This window comes from Festucalex cinctus, chromosome 10, assembly GCF_051991245.1.
Source record: "Festucalex cinctus isolate MCC-2025b chromosome 10, RoL_Fcin_1.0, whole genome shotgun sequence".
NCBI lineage: Eukaryota > Metazoa > Chordata > Actinopteri > Syngnathiformes > Syngnathidae > Festucalex > Festucalex cinctus.
Genome location: NC_135420.1, coordinates 17,298,662 through 17,319,378, shown reverse-complemented (window position 1 = coordinate 17,319,378; position 20,717 = coordinate 17,298,662). Strand labels below are relative to the sequence as shown.

At 39.0% G+C, this 20,717-nt stretch overlaps 1 protein-coding gene and 1 non-coding gene across 2 annotated transcripts in view; one reads left to right on the top strand and one right to left on the bottom strand.

Moving 5' to 3' along the window:
- Positions 1-20,717, top strand: part of xpr1a (xenotropic and polytropic retrovirus receptor 1a) — a 52,175-nt gene that overhangs the window by 12,655 nt on the left and 18,803 nt on the right. Inside the window, exon 3 of the mRNA XM_077535465.1 lies at positions 20,080-20,181. Within this exon, the coding sequence (XP_077391591.1) occupies positions 20,080-20,181 (102 nt within the window). The remainder of the gene's footprint in view (positions 1-20,079; positions 20,182-20,717) is intronic.
- On the bottom strand, positions 14,285-14,366 carry trnas-aga (transfer RNA serine (anticodon AGA)). The gene has a single exon. It is a non-coding gene; the product is annotated as a tRNA-Ser (tRNA).

Here is a 20,717-nt window from a genome sequence, read left to right as displayed (position 1 = left end):
AGTCGGATGTCTACCAGTCTTTAAGTGGTCTTCTTTACTGTATCATGGAGCGAGAGACTACTGAGTGTCTTTTGAGTAGAACAACAGTTGTCTCTATTTTGCATATTGTCCTGAGGGCAAACTGCACAGCTTCCCCTTGACAAGTGCCATCTGATAATTAGACCTCATAATCACCCTATTAGTATGCAGCTCAATTGAGCGGAGGACTGCGTATTGTTCCCCAGGCAAAGAACTGCAGCCTTTTGTAAGAGGATTATTGTCAATATCTTGTTTGGGATTTCTTCACAATGCGTTGTGCGTTTTCAATCTCTGGAATCTCGCATGTTACTTCAAGAAGCCTTCCATGAGGAGATCACCGATCGTTTCTTTTATTTCAGCTGTCACACTAAACTGAGCTGAACTTTCTCCATCACAGTTACCATGGCACCAAAGAAAGAAAATGGAGTCATGCGAGCCTTGTTTGGTTCCTGGGGTATTCTGGAGGACTCAAGGTGGCTGGGGTGCTAAGGGGAATTTTAATAGCCTCTGGTGAAACCATGCAGTTACCAGTCAGGAATACTTGGGAGCAAAATGCACATCCTTCCATTTTCTGAACAAAAATTAGTTAAGTTATAGCCATAAAATCCATAATCTCAGTTCAAATTGTATTCCATGGCTCCCAGCTGATAAACCAGATGGATTCTTCACAGTTGAAAGAAATGCACTGACCAACCACAATCATGTTTCATTGACAATGCTGGAGAGTATCTATTTAAAATATATTATTCCTACACTCTAAAAACAGATTGGTCAAATCTACCCCCCCAAAAAAAGGGTTAAATTTGACCAATCTAGCTGGTAGTTATGTGTCCGACAGATCACATATTAATACAGAGATTATTAATACTATTACTTTAATTAATAATAGTAATACTATTAATGTTATTAATACATATTATTACATATTAACACAGATTAATGACAATTTTCTATTTTAATTTCAAATGTTCTCATTCTTGATCTTATAAGGTGGTGGTGGGGGGGCTACAATACTAGTATCAAGCAACCCCTGTCGCGAGAACCGATACCTTGAAATACCTGGTATCGGTATTCGCCCATCCCTATTATATATCCAAGCAAACGTTAACAAGTAGCAGCAGACTGTGTTAGAAGAATCACTGTGCTGGGGGACTTGAGAAGGCTCAGTTAGTTTTGGTTTGTCTGCTTTCCGTCTCACACACACACATACACGCGCACGAACACGCACACACACACACACACACACAGACAAATCTCCATGATTTGTTGGTGTGTTTGTACCAAGGCTGGATCCGAAGGATGAATGGGAGCCGGCAGCTCCACTGCTGGCTTTAGGTTGATAGACTGTGTTTGTCTGTCTTTACTGCATGCTTCCCTTGTAGTTCTGTCTGTTGTCTACCTCACACTGCTGAGGTTTCAGTCACCTGTTGAAATGCTTATCAAAGTTTATGCAGTTCATAATTAGTCCAGTGATTTCACGCTACATGTAACTGAATGGGAAATCACATGACACAAATGATTGAAAAGTTTTTTGTTTTGTTAAAAATAGTACTTCCTGTTCACGTAGTACTTCCTGCTCATGTAAATCAAGGTAATAACATCATTCCAAAGCAGCACACGGTCAATATGGTCCTAATCGGATTGGGTCAGGAAATTGCTCCTGATCTAATAATGTATTGGATTGCCTCTTGCATAGCCTGAACAATAAAAGGTAGAATGGACCGTATGATGCTCTATTTAATTCATTGTGTTATAGTAATTTAAAAGGATGAGAAAATAGACTGTTTTGATAACTTGCAGAAAAGAGTACAGCATCGCTATATTACACATTGACCCTGGATAATAAGCTACTTTAGTAGTTTAAAATACAGTGGTCACTTAGTGTACGAGTTTAATTCATTACCATGTGAACTCAAAACACTTGTATCTCAAACCATCTTTCCCCATTGAAATGAATTGAAAAATAGGGGGAGCCCTGGATCATAATGTTCATTTTTTCTAGTATTATTAAGTTATTCTTGATTTTATTTTGACAAAGGTTTGAAATATTAAGGAACCCCAAATTGTCATCTTATTAATTCCTCTTTGATCTTAAATGATCTATCCAACACAAAAGGGCCTGCACAATATGTCCCCGGCATGTTGTAACATGCAGATAATCTGCGATGTTACTGTGACCTTTCAGGGGTTTACTGTTTCGACAATACATCCAGAAGTGTTCCAAAGAGCTGCAAGACACCATTCAGAATTATTTCTTCTCTCTCGAGGAAAACGTCTTGTTTCATGTTTGCTAATCCGCGAGCTTCGAAAGAAATGCCCCGTGTTACACAAATGTGTTTTTCACTCTTTTTCTCATTCGTTTCTTCTCCGATTTCAGTTCATTTTGTCCCCAAAATCAAGTTGTTTAGTGTGACTCTTATCGAGGGGCTGCAGCTGCTGCTGTGGCGACCTTCAAGGCCGTCTACACATTCACAATTCACACGTGCTAATAAGTTCGCACACCTTCATTCTCCTGCACTGGGCCCAATGCACACAACAGTCAAATCAGGCCTGAATAGTAGCAACAATATTATGGTAATTGGTTAAAGAATACTCAGTAGCGTAGCAGTCTCATTAACTTTGAACACTACTTCTGAAAGAACATTTGTTTACATAATTCTAATTATGTGTGTACTTATTTTAAGTTTCATTTATGTCGTTTTTGTCTCCTTTTTCAAAGGTCTAAAGAACACCAACAACATGGATATCATCTACGATTGTTTTTTAATATGCTTTATGTGTGGCAACTCATGCTCAAGTTCAAATCATGCCAAGCTGTCAGTTCGCTAGTTCTAATGTTACCTATTTGGCCTTCTGTGTTAATGGCCTGGCCACCATCTGAGTTAATGGATGTTCTGAATTTCCTCTACCGCGACAGTCCGTCTTCGCCGTCTCTTGTGTAGTTACAAGAACACTGCGCGGGCGTTCATCCCTCTTAGATTAATGGCTCCGGTTTGGACTATTGACACAACACTTATCTTGTTTTTATGAGTCCGCAGGGTTCTATCTGTAAACCTTATAGGCACACGGGTGTCACATACACAACATACTAGACGTCATCATGTAATAAAATGATGTTATTCTACTATCTTGTATACTGTTTGGAAATCAATTTGCCATATCTGAGTCAATCCCATTGTTTTCCCCATTACTGTTAAACACAAAAAAATTGCCATTATGTTGTCTTAATGTATTATTATTATTGTATTATTGTATAATTGTCTGGAACCCCTTTATTGAGTCAAAAATTAAGTCAAATTTCAATTTGAACAATTTAATTTGGTATAGTCAGATTATTTTCAAACCAGGATGAATGGTTAAGACATTTTGTTCTGGTATTTATTACATACTTTATGTCCAATGACAATCTATTAAAATTGGAAGGGTAAAATGACAGCTGTGATGCCATCTAGGTACAACATCTTTTATCTGACAAAATACCATAACTGGTACCTTTAGCCATAAAAAGCAAAAATAAGTCATAATAAAATAAGTCATCCAGTGTCCAATCATTACCCCATTACTGCATATAGGACCTTGACAGACAGAAATGGACTCTTTCGGTTGACCTTGTTTCTGAAAGGCTCACCCAAGTAAAGTGTTACTGTAAAAATATTCTGTGTACAGTAAAGCAGTTTTGCATGTGATCACAGGGAGGCAAAATGAGAACGCGTAGGTGAGAAATCCCAGTAGGATTTGCTTCCTGCGTACCTGCAGGATCATACGCTTTGTGGGATCGGAACATCACAGGAGCCGCCAGACCTAATGTCGTGAGGCTAACAGATTGGCTTGCCCAAATATTTTATAAACGCGTTTGGGAGATACTTTGCGTGACCAGCGAGCAAGTTGTGTAATGATTCCGTTCTGGCTGCCGATTCCCATTAGAGCAAAGTTGAACTATTGCAATATATTTCCATGTTGTTGTTTTTTTTATTTTCATGCCATTTCACACCTCAGTGCTTGGAATGTTATTTTTATTATTTTTCCACAGGGATAGGTCATATAAATGGCATCTGCCTCAGTCTTAGAGGGAAGTGTTGAAGGAGAGATAGAATTCATAAAATTAAGTTTAATGGCTCAGAAATAAGCTCTCAGTGTCTCATAATATCAAGAAAATTGACTGATTTCAGGAAATCCACAGTCGGGAAAGTAACCAAAGGAGGTGCACAGGTGCACATAGAGATGCTCGTGATTGGTTAAGGGGGGTTAGAAATGGATGCTGATGCTAGCTGGTTGCCCTGGATACTGTCATCGCACAGTGGCCTTGGCAAAATGACGGGCGGCATAAGTGCTCTGCTTGTTTGAAATGTTGTTTTTTTCACTGAATACATTTGCATTGTAATATATGCATTGACTCGTTACAGGGGAGTACACAAGCCAGTTACATTATAGGACTTCACGTTGTGGTAGGACACTTTTCCCATTGTTGTTTGTTGCCGAGAAGATAGTAGAGAAAGAGGTTGGACAGAAAACGGGGAAAAGACCGTCCGAGCTGCAGTTGGACAGAGAGATTTATAATGTTATGTGGAAGCACAAACAGATTAAGTTGTTAAACTTGATGGTCTCCGTGGTCAGTTGAGTAGCCAGCAGAGCGTAAACAAACATGGCCCACCTCAACTGGACTGTGCTTAAATGCATCATTATGGCTTATTTTTTAACTTGCTGTGAGTCGGGCGTGTGCAGTGAAGTCATGTGAATCCACATGTCCTTCACTCGTCGCAAACTAATCAGAATGATTTCCCATCAGTCCTTTCACTCCTCCTCCGCAGCAGCCACCCATTCTTCCCGCCATGATTGTCTCTCAAGGCCGGTGACACGCACCCGCTAAACCTTTGCTCGGTTACCTTGACAACTAGCTTTTCTCTCACTGGGCGTGGCACTGCTCCGATTCTCAGTAATGGCATGATAAGTGCTGCAATTATGTAAATCATGTCTAAGCAAAGTGCAGAATAAACACTCTTGCTCCAGTTCTCACATTTCTATAGAGAATATATCATCCTCCATTGTTCCAAAGTATGAACTTTCAGAACTCCTAAAATATAGTCTAGTCGTCAGACAACATGTAGTGTGTCAATTTCATTTTGCTCCCTGATCCTCTTGCTTTTCCCACACAACTGTTTGGGCATGTGTGTGAGCTGTCTGCAATTATGGATGCATGAAATCGAAGTGAATATTTCATAAACTTTCATCTAAATTATGGAGTTTGAACAAACAGTCGTGAGGAAGAGATGTGTGTGTACGTGTGTGGTTGTTTGTGCACTATACCTGTTTTTTTTGTTGAGGAAATATCTATAATTTAGTCAAGAGTTCTTCCATTGAAAGTCTCTCACTATGGAACGATGCTTTCCCGAACATGAGTGAGAAGACAATAATACTGTATTTGTAAATGGTAGAGTGGTCAAGACCATGTTTGACCATAAAGGCAAAAATCACCCTTTTAATGTTTCCGCAGATTCCTCATTTTACAACCATACCCATTCAGTGATTCAAAAATGTACAAAATTCAACATCACACTGCAGTCATGAATAGGTGAACTTTGCTCTTCTCACATGTAATTACATGAGAAATAACTGAAGGGTCCCTTAGTGACAGACAGGACACAATAGAATTCTTTGGACTGAAATTCAGCCGTATCCCAGGCCATACAATGAGGACACTACCATTACAAGGAGTGAACACACATACACACTCAACACCCAACCATCACTTTTAACAGAAATCGCTCATTCATTGCCATTGACGGCTATTCACGTTGAAGATTCCTTTTAACTGGGCTGGCAGTGAATGAGTTAAAAAATAAATGTGTATTTTTACCACATAAGAAATGCACCGGATTTGCCTGAACATGGATATAAAAGTGCCTGAATTACACCCCAAAAAGGTGTAACAAGCCTTCTTTTTCCTTGCTTCTCTCTGGCTGCTGTCTACCTCTGGCAGGCCTTCAGGCCACAGTCCGTTCATCTATAATCACTCTTCCCTAAGCCTGATTGCCAACACAGGAATTTTGCACTGTCACTGCCCAGTGTTTGTTCAGCCAGACGACTTAAAGAGCACGTTGGCTCCAGAACGTTCACAGGCAAACAGCAAGAAGGAGAATAACTTTCTGCATATTACTTAAATTCTATTTCTGCCCACAAAATTGGGACTTGCAGGACGAAGCAGCTTGTACACCAACAGATTTACGGGTACATGATCTGTCTAGGTGGCACACTTAAGTAGAGCTTTACAAGTACAAGAGTGCCCCAGCAATGACCCTGTGTGAGTTCACGGTGGCTTTCCAATGTGAAACATTAACAGACTTGAGCCCTTAGGCTGCTATTAGCGCTGCCATTGGCCAGACAAACACAACATAACTCAGTTTGTCACAACATTCAACAGCAGATAAAGATGATGATCACCGTGATATTTTTATGTCATAGCATTTTCATTTGTGTCAAAAATTTTATTTGAAAATCCCTACTTGTAACCGCTTGGTACCCGGACAAGACTGTTTAGTTACAGACGCGTCATAAGGTGACCTGCAGAATCTACAAAATTAAAACATTCTTTACAAGAACACTTGGCAGAAAATAGAGCTAAGCCAAGGGCAAATGATGATGCCAGACAGATGATGAGTCAGAAGATTTGACATGTTGATATGGCAAGCACAAACACAACCTTCTCTCAGTCAACCTTGGCAGAGTTAGTAATTCTTGTTTTAAAGGGCAAAATATAAGGTTATGTTTACACTGTGTTCCCAGCGGTCTCAACAATCTGTTCGCTGCCAAAACAGTGCACCTTGGTGGAATTTTGATCATTTTTATCTACATACTGTGTACCAGTGGTAGCCAAGTTCGGTCTTCGAGAGCCGCTATCCAGCCTATTTTCCATGTTTCCCTCCTTCAGCGCAGCTAAATCTAATGATCAGCTCATCAGCAAGCTTTGCCGAAGCCTGATAACGATCCTGATCATGAACTACGTGTGTTAGTGATGAGAAACATGGAAAATAGGCTGGACAGCAGCTCTCGAGGACCGAACTTGGCCTCCCCTGCTTTATACGTTTTGTTAGGTCTTTTGCTAAGTCACCAGTTTGGGAGCCCGGCCTGCCAAGTCAGCAGCTTTGAAGGCTCTAATAAAGGAGATCTTACTATTATGCACTCATGCAGTGCAAACTGGTACTATTCACATTGAGTTAGCGCTTTTGCTACGATGTACTTGTCATGAGATTTACACTGCAACCGTCACACAATGTAAAAGTTTGGTTCTGCTTGGTTTGAATGGTCATGCCTGCAAAGGGACGGTGACCATATGTCATCTTTTAGCTCTCGTACTATTAGCATTTTTTTTTAGCACATTGCCAGTCTGCCACTGACCGCAACATGAGCACTCCTAGTGATTGACAATCATGCCGAGAAATTTAAATGGTCATAAGTGTGGCTACATTTCTCAAAAGTTGATGTTGACAGCATGTACGTCGTTGCCACAAGTGCAACCAATCATTTGAATATGAGGGTGAAACACAAGAAAGCTCATTTAACAAACATCGGTAATAGATCATGTGTATCTCACATCACAGAAGTGCTTTACTTTGTTTGTTTGTTTGTTTTTTAAACTGTCTTAATTCTAATATTTTTATTTTGGCAATTATCTAAACAAAAAAAGAACCATAAGAAAAATACCGTTAAAGTACCAGATCAATAAGTAGTATCGTCAAGAGGAGTAGTAGTATTGTAAAATCTTAACGATATCCATCCATGTTCTTGTAGTTTGGGTTTATACTTTTTAATTATATTTTCAAAAATAATGTGAATCATAACCTTGACAGTTCAACATAGTTGGAGGAGGGAATGTAAAAAAAAAAAAAAAAAAAAAAAAAAAAAGGCTAAAATAGCCTTGAAATAAATATTATGTTGAAGCGCCTTTTGCTGTAATGACAGCTTGTATACCTATAATTTGAGATTAAGTGTACATAAATAGTCTTTACGATGCATTAATTCACAATAGCATACGTACTGGTGTACAACTCCCCCTTGAGGCTGATACCTGTTGACGAGCAGAGCCGGTGTTGCCCCATCCATCACAATAAAGTCGTTTATATGGAAGCTCAGCTCTGTGACAATTTAGGGTCCTTAGAGGACATTTCCAGCATTGTAATGAATAACACATCAGCTTTTGCGGAGGTTATACAAGCCGCCAGAAGGGTCCTCTTTGTCACATCCATCATCTACTGCTCAGCCCCAAAGTGCCCCCAAAAGCCCAAGTAGTGTGGCAGACAGGTGACAAAGAGTGAATGAGGGCTCCACATGTCCACCATGTGTGGATTTTGTGGATTCTACTCATCTCTGGCACACAAGAGGGGATTAGAACAAGATTTCACCCGTGGATGACATATGAGATACGATAAGGTTGAGGTGGGGGGTTGTCCCACTCTGTGATGCTTTGAGGGGTGCGATTCCCATGGGACATTTTTCTATCAGCTCCCATGTGCTTTTATTACGGGCCTGATTAAATCCATACACTAGCCTGTAAAGCAGCTATTATATATGTGATATATTATACACTAGGGGTGTTAAAAAAAATCGATTCGGCAATATATCGCGATACTACATCGCGCAATTCTCGAATCGATTCAATAGGCGGCTGAATCGATTTTTAAACTTCCATTTTTAATGGAAAAATAATCAACAAAACATCTTACTTTGGGTTAGGGTTCACACCTTAAGAATGGAAGAATGTTTTATGAACGTAACATTAAACCTTAATATTTTATTTTAATGCTGTTCAAGCATGAAATAGATTACAACTTGTATAAGACTGAAGTTTCAGATAAATAAATAATACATTTTCATACAAATCTTATACTCTACAAGTTTACTGATTAGCATTTTCTAAATTTGAATGAAAAAAATCGCAACAATCGGCTTATAAATTCGTATCGGGATTAATCGGTATCGAATCGAATCGTGACCTGTGATACGAATCGAATCGTCAGGTACTAGGCAATTCACACCCCTATTATACACACACAAAAAAAATACACACTCAGACCACACACTTCCCATAGGTGTTCTTGAATGCACTGTATAGACACAATCACATGACTAGCTTCTGCCGAAGCATGGGCAAAGCCTTATTAGCATAATTGAGGCTCCACAGTAAGTGCTGTTTATCTGCCTCTATACACACACCTGCAGCAGTAGAATGCGCCATCCACAGGTCATAATTAATCTCCAAAAGTAGAAAGCAACGTGATTTGTGGAATTATTATTGTTCATCTTTGCAGTACTGCTACTCGACGAACCCATGCAAGTGTTTGTTAGTAGTTGTCTTTTTCTCATAACACAAGACAAGCATTTAAAGGGGAAGCCGACCAAATACATTTCTTTACCGTAATATGGTCTAGGAAGCACCACTAGTCTATACAAGGCATTCTGATAATATGGTGTTTGTGAAATATGAATTAAACAGTGAAATCCACCCATTTTTATCCATCTGAGGGGGCGGCCATTTTGCCACTTGGTGTCGACTGACAATGACATCACAGGTGCTCAGGGCTCAGGTAATGACCAGTCACGAATCAGCTTGTGAAGGTCACATGACCAAACCAAACTACCAACACCTTGAAAGAAGGCCGGGTATCAGCTCGGTACCAATAGTGTCATGTTTCGGTTTTGGGGGGTTGGGTTTTGGTTTAGTTTTGGGTGTTTATGTTGTCTTTTGTCCGGTTTTGTCTCTTCTTGTCTCGTCATAGTTAACCTCATCCACCTGTGTGTGTCTCCCATCCCCGTATGTGTTGTTAATTAGTGCCCTCTGCCTGCTGTGTTTCCCAGGTGTGTCTTGTTAGTGTCTTGTTAATGTTGTATTTAGTCAGCTTGTCCAGTTGAGGTGTGCTAAACTGTATTGGTAGCGTCTACGTCGAGTCAAGTTTCCCTCCGTCTGGTCAAGTTTCTCTTCGTCTGGTCAAGTGTCTCACCTCCAAGCCAAGTGTCTCTCTCATCCTGCCAAGTCTGTCCTGCCAAGTCTGTCCACGTCCTGCCAAGTCTTCTCACGTTCCATCCAGTCCTTTATTTAGTCACTGAAAATAAAGTTCCTTATATTGTCCTTCCTGTTTGTCTCCCTGCCGTGTTTCTCCGACTTTGGGTCCATCCACCATACTCCACACATCATGACTAATAGCTAGTATCGGTACTATCCCTAATCAGTAGTTGGCTGATGTAACTTTACTATATTATAGGACCGTTTCTTTGACCAATCAGATTTAAAATTTGCCTCACAGGGCCAGGTAACGGGCCCAAAATAATCAGCATTTTTCTGTCTTATGATTGGTTGGTCAGAGCACGCAAAGTTTGACTATCACATCTGTACACAAATGAATACATTTAATAACAAACATCTCTGGGGAGTATGATGGAATGTATTGAAGTGTTTATGTTTTATCATGTTAAATATTGATTCTCAACTGTTGATGTACATTACACAATTGAGTTTTTGTATTGATGTTTTCTTGTAATTTGTCACATGATGGATTACGTTTGGTAATTATAAAAGATGCCCACTCTATGAGGGAATACTTTTTTTTGATTCATTACATCGTCATCTAGTGTTCCAGGAAACTAGCCCTTCAAAATAGTTTTGTTTTTCTATCAGTCAGTCGCTATAGTGATTTTGCAGGGACATTTGACATTCAGGTGGTGTCGGCCGCTCTTTCCTTCCACTTCTTTGTGATCTATACACACACAGACCCAATCAGAAAGCTGAATATTGATTTGCAAGCACACAGAAAAGCGCTGTTGCCTGCCATGCAATACGGTGAGCAGGCTTAATCAACGCCTATTGATTACTCCACGCTGACCGCTTTCTTCCGGCCTGCAGTTTTGTGTTCAGCAGGACAAGTGTCATGTTTCACGCTGTTGTTTTGTCCCTGCCGCAAAATGATTAAATCTCATGGCCTTTATCAGTGAGGCTGCATCAGATGCAGTAATCAGCGCAAACACATTCAATCATGTTTTTATCAAAGCGCCGAGTCCAGACGCGGCAACACCTGCTCATTGCCATGCGAGCGCACAGACACGCAGTGATGTGGCAGCAATCGGCTGCCGCAGTGGCCAGGCCAACTCCCGTAGTTGGTTGCTAATGGCTACGGAAGGACAAGGGGGGTGTATGGGGGGGCGGTAGGTGTCGATACTGACAATGTCAGTCCCAGCCAACCAGCCCGCTAAAAAGAGGAAGGGACACTCACGCGCATTCACTCAAACATACACTGCACACTCACACATACACAATCGTTTTTTGCAGAAAATGGAGCGGAGCAATTTTCTTCCTACCGGGTGGTAGTCTGTTATTATAGCCGTCAAAAAGCAGCAAGGTGCATTTGTGATTTTCTCTTTGCTTGAAGAGACGATTTTCTTCTGCAATTGTCAAACCGTGTTCACATTCAGTTCCCTTAAGTATACATTTCATTCCGAAGGTCAGCAAGGACAGACGACTTTTCTTACCGTTTGTTTCCTTTGTTGACACACAAACTGAACTGGCCGTAAGCTTTTATCACATTCATACCATCTCTATTAGATTTCGTACTAGTAGAGAGGGCAGTGTACGCTTTTCATTAAGTCGACTCCAGTGTTTAATGAGGCCTTATTTGCTAGACACTTAATATCCTTTTTCCATTCATCAAATTTATGAAATCAAAAACACACACACGGAACCTGATTGGCGTACCCACTTTGACCATGATTCTTCATTGGTGTGTTTTCACCATTCATATTGATGATCAGGGCAAGTAGAGATGATGCAAGGCTGTGCAAAATCAACAGCACAGCCTTCGTCTCTTGTGTACTTGTTCACACATTTTTATTTATTTTTTTAATGGACGCCACAAGGCACAGTGCACGTTCAAGAGAAGTTGCTGTGTTACAGTCCAGGAGAGAAATTCGAATGTTATCATGTTTTAAGCTTGTAAATGTAAAGGTATTTGATTGGATAAAATTGTTTAGGTGGGCTGGTTGAGTGGTATTGTTTCTACATGTGCAACGTAAGTGAACTACAGTCAGGTGAACTTGACGACTTCATCTGTGGCCTCTCAGGCTCCTTTTATTTTCTGTATGAATATGGCGGGTTGCGTGTGGACCATTTTAACAACCTTGTTGGGGCGTGAAGACCAGGAGACTTGAGAGTGGAAAACAGAGTGAAAGGAGGACGTGGTGTGACAAAAACCAGGAGAAGATGCTAAAGCCACGAAAAGATGACAGTGTGGTGTTATTTGGCGGTTAAATGAGACATGAAGTGCCCCATATGTGCTCGCCGCGGACAAGGTGGGAATTATTATCAGTCATGTTTGAAGAGAGAGTAGAACATAAACATTATTGCTGTCTTAATGAGGCGTGAACTTAGAGGCCAGCATGGCTAATGAGAGAAAAAGTCTATACTGGATTCTTTCCTGTTTTTTTGTTTTGTTTTTTTTTTCCTCCTCAACTTCCACCAAGCCTAAAGAAGAATTTCACTATTTTTTTTTAACAAATGTTGAAGAATATATGCCTATATGAACATTATTATGCCTTTCTACATGTACTGATGCACCTTTTGTGTTCAGAGTCATAACTACTAACATTGATGTTAGTTTAATTAGCTTGTCTATGGCGTTTTATATTGTGTGTTAGCGGTAAACTAAGAAGAAATTTCTTTTTGAGGTTCCACTGTAGTGACATTAATATTTACTCTGGAAAATGTTTGGAGCGGGTATTTGCAAGGTGTCTTTTCTTTCATTTATGTATTCAAGTCACAATTCTTTTATTTCTAATGTGATGATAGTTGATGGTCACTTGCCAGTAATATAATACAACTCAAGCTGTACACAATTTCTAGACAATAAATATAAACCAAAAAAAAGATGCATAATTTGTTTTTGCATTAATAGTTGCAGTATATTGGGAAATGATGGAGAAAAAGAAGTATCTTATAAATTAAAAAAAAAAAAATGACTCAATGAAAAGGCTGTGAATTCACACCCTCCTTGAAGATGACCTCCACCTCTCTCTCCCTCTCGCTCGCTCGACCAAGAGACTCACCTCCCTCCTCATATAACAGCTCAGCCCTTTTTCTTCCTGAACATCTCCTCTAATTGAGTAATTTGATTTCCTTTCCTATAAGCGTAATTTTTCCAGCTCGGTGAACCGATGCGTAATTAGCTGTGAACAACCTGTTATGTGGCCTCCTGAGGTCTGTTTCGCCATATTGTCGTATGCACTCATATAGGGTAGCAGACTCACGTTTATACTGCACAAATACCGCAAGTAGACTCAACATTAGGTACACCCGCACAATCAAACGCAAACTCATCGCGCTCTGTCAGAGAATCTCAATTATTTTTATAAAGTTAATAGGAATAACATTGTGTAGGTCAGTGTACCTAATAAAATGGCCAGTGAGCGTATATGCACTATAAAGATAAGCTGGGGCGGATATGTTTTTTTTCTAAAATCAGGCCTGGTCCCTTTTAGATTGGATTTTTGTCAGTGAATGTTTGATCAGTGTTATTCCTGAGCTGGTCCACTGTGACATTGATGCTTATCTTCCGTTATTTATTTGGCTGCCGTCACAGGGATTTACGTATTTCATCCAAGGCATGCGGCTCTGTGAAGGAATGTGATGTTGGATACAAAAGCTCGTTCAAATAGGAATATTAGTCCTGAATCACTGACAGAACACTCAGTCAAGTGTTCATTTTTATTTTATTTATTTATTGTAACAAAAAAGTTTTCAATATATCACTGTTTTTAAAAATGAATGACAATTTGGGATGCGGTGGGCCGGATCCAGCCACTGGTCTTTGAGTTCAACACCTGTCAAGTACCCTATAATTAAGGTGGTACTCTTCTGTTTAACACAATGTCAACAATGGCTTTAACAAAACATTAAGATGTTCGGGTTAGAACCATCTTGTCATCCACACGTAGTTTTGCTCGTTATCGCTACACACACAGCGGGTCATCGAACCTGTTTTCCGGGTTTGGTCACGTCATGTTCGCAAAGCAACCCGTGAGAGTAGTTGTGACGTTAATTTCGGTTGACAGCAGATTGGAATATTGCGCAACATGGTGGTGAATGAAAATTATTCAATTCATCTGTTAAATTCTGAAATGTTGCGTTTTAAAATTCGTAACTGTTACACAAGTGAAAAAAGGTAAACATCTTCATTTTTACTATTTTACCTGCATGTTAATAAATGGCTGGACACAAACAGGTATGTCACGTTGTCGGCAGGATTCAAACCTGCGCGGGGATACCCCAATGGATTTCTACTCCATCGCCTTAACCGCTCGGCCACGACAACTGCTTATAGTGATTGTCATTGTAAAAGATGACCCAAAAAAAATACGAGTGCTACATACTTGGTTTTATTTATATAAATCTTCTATATGAAATGACGACTAAGTTATTGAGAATTTTTGTGCAATTTTTCTCATTCAGTGTTGTTATCCCACTGTTGTCTAAATTATACTTTACATTATTTTTTTTTCTTTTTGCTGCCATATGCTCTGCAATTGATTGCTGACCAGGGTCTACCCCAATGAGGACAAGCGCTATAGAAAATGGATGAATGGATTATTGTGCATACATGCCAATGCACCATATGTATCACATTCTCCCACATACACCAGACATCACTGCAGGTATGAGCTCAACAGTCTCGCAGTGATGCGACGTGTGATGTCGTTTGCACTCGTGTTTGCCGGTTGATATTTGGGGCCTGCTGAGCTTGCAGTCTGCTGCTATAAAAAGTTCACAATAAGAAGAACCGGGGGACGCGGCTCCCGAACCTGCCTGCGGTCTTGCCTGTCTGCCTGTGAGTATGCATTTCTAATGTTCCCCTGGCCAGCATCACAGACGTGATTGGGAGATTTAATTGTGGCTGCAGGGCCGAATGAGAATTTGTGGTAAAAAAAAAAAAAAAAAGATGAGAGGAAAGAATAAAGGTGTGGGTGTGAGAGTATGTGACTGGGTTTGTGCTGCGTTTGTTTCTTCCTTTTTGCCCGACAATGAAGGAAGCCAAGTTAAATATATTGTCATATATTATGCACTCAGTAGGTTAATATTAGACTAGAGATAAAAGTCAGTCCTGCTCTTTGCTATAGCACAGTTTATCTTTTGCTTATACATGTGCGGGAACAAGATTAGCCGTGACGGTGATAATGGCTTCTTTGGCGACAGTATTGCTATCATGACATCGTGAGATGTCATAAAATGTGGTCAATGGAGGTGAGACATACAATTTGTATGTGCACATGCCTTTCCTTTTATTTTGTAGGATTGAGATGGGATGAATGCAGTTTGCCCACCCACCACAAAATGATAAATGGTACTGAATTTACTTAACATTAATTAAACTTAAATACAATATATTTAGATTTTTGTCAGGGGAAAAATATTGGTTGAATCAAAAAATGTGAATCTTAATCTATTCTGATAGATCACAGAACCAAAAAAAAAAAAATTAAATGAGCAAAAATGATCAAGTGCCTCTAAATGACAAATAAACACCGGCAAGTAAAGTGGATGAAATCCATTCAAAATTAAATGCTAATTATATATATTTTTTTGACTGTTCACAATGCGCACAAGATGTATGAGTAAATCATTTTACTGATGTGAGTTTACTATTTCCATGAAGGATTTATTTGCCAGAGAGTTGGGGTCATGTGACAGAATTCCTGTATGGAAATATAAGAACCTGGGGATAATGTTTTTTTGTTTTTTTTTTGTTTGTTTTTTGAGGGGGTGGGTGGGGGGGGGTAGTTTGGTTCAGGGGAAGCTGTCTCATCATTTATTTATACAATCTACAGAAGACGGGATGAGCGAGCGAGGGGGATGGAGATGGAGGCCAATGCCGGCTACAACTGACTCGCTTTGGGAATACTCTGGGTCAAGTCAAGAATTGTTTTTCTGGCTACTAGCACAATTCTTTGTGTCTGTATGCTGCATCTGCCTGCATGTTACATGGGGTTTTTGGAAATAATAATAATAATAATAATAATGATAACAACAACAACAATAATAATAATAATAATAATAATAATAATTTTTTTAAATCATTTGAAAAATGTACAAAATGTTTAATATTTTATTTTATATATGTAATATGTAAATCTATTTCATTTAAGTGTAAGACTTGTGTACATTACAAATTAAGATGATTTTTATTTATTTTTTATTAATAATAGTAAATCCTAAAATTAATTAACTCATTCGCGCCCAGGGATTTTCACAGAAGCAATCCCGTTCGCTCCCGGCTGTTTTACTGATTTTGCAAGGCCCACAGAATATCGTGTTCTATTGCTACAAAAACATGGAACCTATCAAAAGAAAGATTAAAGTCTCTTCTTTCATCAGGAAAAAAAAAGTATATTTCTATCTCTTTCCGTTTTGCAGCAATTAGCATTAGAATATAGCTAATTTTAATCAATTTTCACAAATCTATTTTGGATCGTGAGTAATTGAGCTTTTATTTTCCAACATCGCCCTGCTTGATCTCCTTTGCTCTGCTGCCACCTGCTGGCTATTTGTGTAATAACTACAATTTCTGCAACTGTTGTTTGCAGTTGAGAGGCTGCATCAAAGCCTTCTGTATTCTCTAGAATAAAAAAAACAAACAAACAAAAAAACACACATAAACATGTCTTTTGTATTACGAATTTATACGTTTTTGGGAGCAAATGAGTTAATAATAACCCTAAAGTAAACCTCGTTAGATATGTATTCGTAAATGTAATATGTGTATTAAAATACAATACAATACAAAAAGGTACTTTACTGGATTAAAAAAGATAAACATAAATAACAGCATAATGTTTTAATTCAGAAATTGTCACCTCCAAGTAGAACAAGTCTGCAAACCGCCCTTTGAGAATCACTGCTAAATGCTTCCTTATTCTATTCATAAATACTTTGTGGATTATGATAATTCAGATTTATGGATTTAATTTTAGTATGACTAATGCCACATGTGTTTTGGTAAACATCATTACCTACCATCGCGTGCAAATGTGGCATTTGTAAACCTGAAGTCTACTTAAATAATAAACGTTCTATGCGGCATCAAATCGTGACGATGGGAGTCAAAGAATAATAAGCCTGCTGTTATTAATCTAGGGATTGAGTTGATCCAGATTTAGGGCCATGTCACACAAACACACATGAACATAAATACAGGTCAGAGCACAGGTAGTAAGTAATATGTGAAGACAAAAGTGATTACAGCCGTCAGGTGGCATGTGTGCGCTTATGTTCTCTCAACAGATAATACACACATTGAGAAGGCAAAAACTTATGTCATAATAAAGCCTTGGTGGGACAGAACCATTATGGGTCCCCGCTGAGGCGCTTCATCATTGTGACACACACACACACATACTCTTCCTACCCTACCACATATTTTTTTTCAATATATAAATATAAATATGTCCTTGGCATTGAATGAGAAAGACGGGAATTAATTAACTTTTGTACTCCATTCAAATGTAATGAGATGCACCTTTAAATCTCTGGCGATTAGATTAGTTTGTGATTTGTTGGTTTTTATTACATTTTCTTCGATTGGATTCAGATGAATCTTTGCGGTATTCAAAATCTCTTCCTCTCATCGGTATTGGATGTGGAACTAAATCTCTCATCTAGCCAGACGAGCGCTAATAAGGAGCTGCGGCGTGCAGCCGAAATTGAAGCTGTGACATTTACACGAAACACTCAGTTTGATTCAATTAAAGATGCGCCATGCACGGGCAATCACTGCATGAATTTTAAAACTTTGGGTGATTGTGTTTCATTGGATTTACGGGAGCTGAGCCGAGAAGGCGTAATGAAGTGATGTTCATGCGTACTCATGCAGCAGCTGAGCAGATGATAGCAAGACCAGAAGTGAGGCCTGGTGTGCCGATTCAAAGGCGACGGTGGCCTTTGTTGTTTCACGTCACGTGAGCATGAAGTGAGTTATGAGTTATTATTCTGCAGGTCAGCAGGGGCGAAAGCCACTTGGCCTTTTCTTAGAAATTAATTCAGCAGTTTTGAAGGTTGACCTAAAGCAGGGTTTGCCAACCTTTATTGAGCCAAAGCACCCCTATGACATTACAAAATATCACAGCACAATACCCAACAAAAATGGCACAAAAAGTGAGAATACTAATAATCTTCTATAAATTCACTCACAAATTGACTTTGTGTGAAATCTGCACCTGTTTAATGAACATAAAAATGTGCCCGTAGCCATCTTGGGCAGGCTCAGAATGAGCAGTATCAAATATGACTGAATAGATTGGTTATCATCACACTGTACGGTTCATTGCATATCAATTTAAACACAATATTTCCCCATTTCCTGCTTTTTTACTTTGTTTTAATTCCTGTGAATATCACTGTTTAATGTTTATTCCTCCTAAGTGCCAATAAGCAGCAGCAACCTTCATTCAAACCTTTTGAATGATAATGTAGATGAAGCAGAATGCAAAATAGCATGTTAGCACATTCTGCTGTGGCGTATTGACTCCACCAGCTACTCAGTAATTCAGCAGAACCATCAAAAGGGTTTATAGGTCAGCAAATGGAGCTGTTGATGCTGGTGCTGATGCGGCTGGCATCAGAGATATCTAATGTAGCACTATTTCCACATTATTGTGGTTGTAGTTAATTGCGGTTACCTTATTTCAATATAAATATCATATTCATCCTCACCAATCATTCTAATCAACACACTTTTACTCTGTACACTTCTAGAACTGCAGCTATCAAATGTTTTTATAACTGGTTGTTCTACTAGTTATCAACTATTAAAGTAGTCAGATAAAAAAAAAAATGTTTTGCACTATTAGACAACAAAATGTGCATGTAAAGGTGGTTGCCATCATCACCTTCCTCACTGTAATATCTGTGACTTTGAGTGTGTGTAGCTTAAAAGGGTTGGCTGGTGAGTGACGTGGGAGCCGGGGAATAATATTCTTATAAATACAAAAGAGTTGGCTGTTTTCAGCAAAGCAACTAGCAGTTAACGTGCTAACCGTTAACCAATCAGGGTAACTAATCGGAGTTTCAGTTGTGGCCATAGCAGTTAGCGTGTAAATGTAGGTTTTTATTTTGATATTATAGTATTTTGAACTTTTTTTTTCAAGTTATTTGATGAATTGTTTCAATCTATGCTCTCTATTGTCAATGTACAGCTTTTTTTCTTCTGTACATCAGTATCTATAGTTATATACCTAGCTTCTTATTTTACAACTGGTCTCATTACACTAATGAATCTTGTTCGAGATGCGCTGCATTCTCTCTCCATGAATGTCGCTGATATCAGGTGAAAGGTTAATTTGTATTACGGCTGCTGTGTGAACTTCCCGTTTCCCTTTCCTATTAGATTTGCCCTTCTGCAACGGAGTGTTTGCTCCTGCAGCATGTGGTTTATTTTACAGGATTGAAGGCGGGATCTCATCATTTTTTCTTGTAAAACTGTTGGGCTTTCAGGACGTTGTTTAATGTTTTATAGGTTTTCATCAGGCTTGGCGTGTGAGTTGTATGTGTGCATGCAGGGATATTGACAGACTGCCTGGGGCATGTCTTTCTTATTACTTTGTAGAATAGAAAGCCTCTCTTTCGAGCAGTGGTTCTATTATAGCTGATGTTTATGAGGGTCGTGTTTATGAGGTGACATTACCATCAGATCTAATGCTGCTGCTACTTTATCCTGTGTAAAGCTTCTCCTGTAGAGTACATTTCAAGCTACTTTCATTTTACACGCTTCTTTATGAATTGGATAAGTTGATCAAATAAATTAGAGGAGAAAATGTGATTCTTTTATAGTTATTGAACCGTTTTAATAGGGAAAAGGTTGTAATTGTGTATTTTTAATATCAGACTTTCATTTCACTTATGTTTTGGAATCCATGTTCTAAACTGTTAGCAATAGCAACTGCCTGAAAACTTTTATTGTGTAATGGTGACTTTAAATGGCCAGGCCTATGATATACAGTGAACTGACATTTTTTTTTTCTCTGTTTACCTTCCAGTCACAGATGAGGACACCGTGAAGAGGTACTACGCTAAATTTGAAGAGAGGTTTTTCCAGACCTGTGAGAAGGAGCTGTTGAAAATCAACACTTTTTATTCAGGTAATTATCACCAACATTCGATCAACTACGTTATTTCTTCAAATAGTCAGTTGAAATATTAGATGCCGCACCTTCAATATACATCTTTTTTCCTCTTAGGAAAAATAGAATATTGTATTCATTTTGAAATTTGACTTTACTGCTCAAAATGGTATCATGTCGAGATCTCACTGAAATTGAAAGAGTCCACATTAAAGCATCGTGCTGGAGGGAAATGTGATTGTGGAATATATTTAAGCACTACATGTTTACCCAAGTCTTGAATATTCTGATGAGCTAGTCCAGAGCCAGACCAGTGAGTATTTCAGGGGGCAGGGGAGAATGCCCCCACAATGTAATGTGAGACATGGGTCGTAATATATTCTGGTATCTTTGTAAATGAACTTGAGCTGAGTTGCTCCCTCTAGAGGTATTTTTTTTTAGACACTGCAGACTGCAGGTCGACAAGAGGACAAGGCTGATTTGCCGTAAGGTTCCACATCGTAAGCATGGAGATTATTCACAGGTGAATGAATATCTGTAAGGTCACTGTAGAC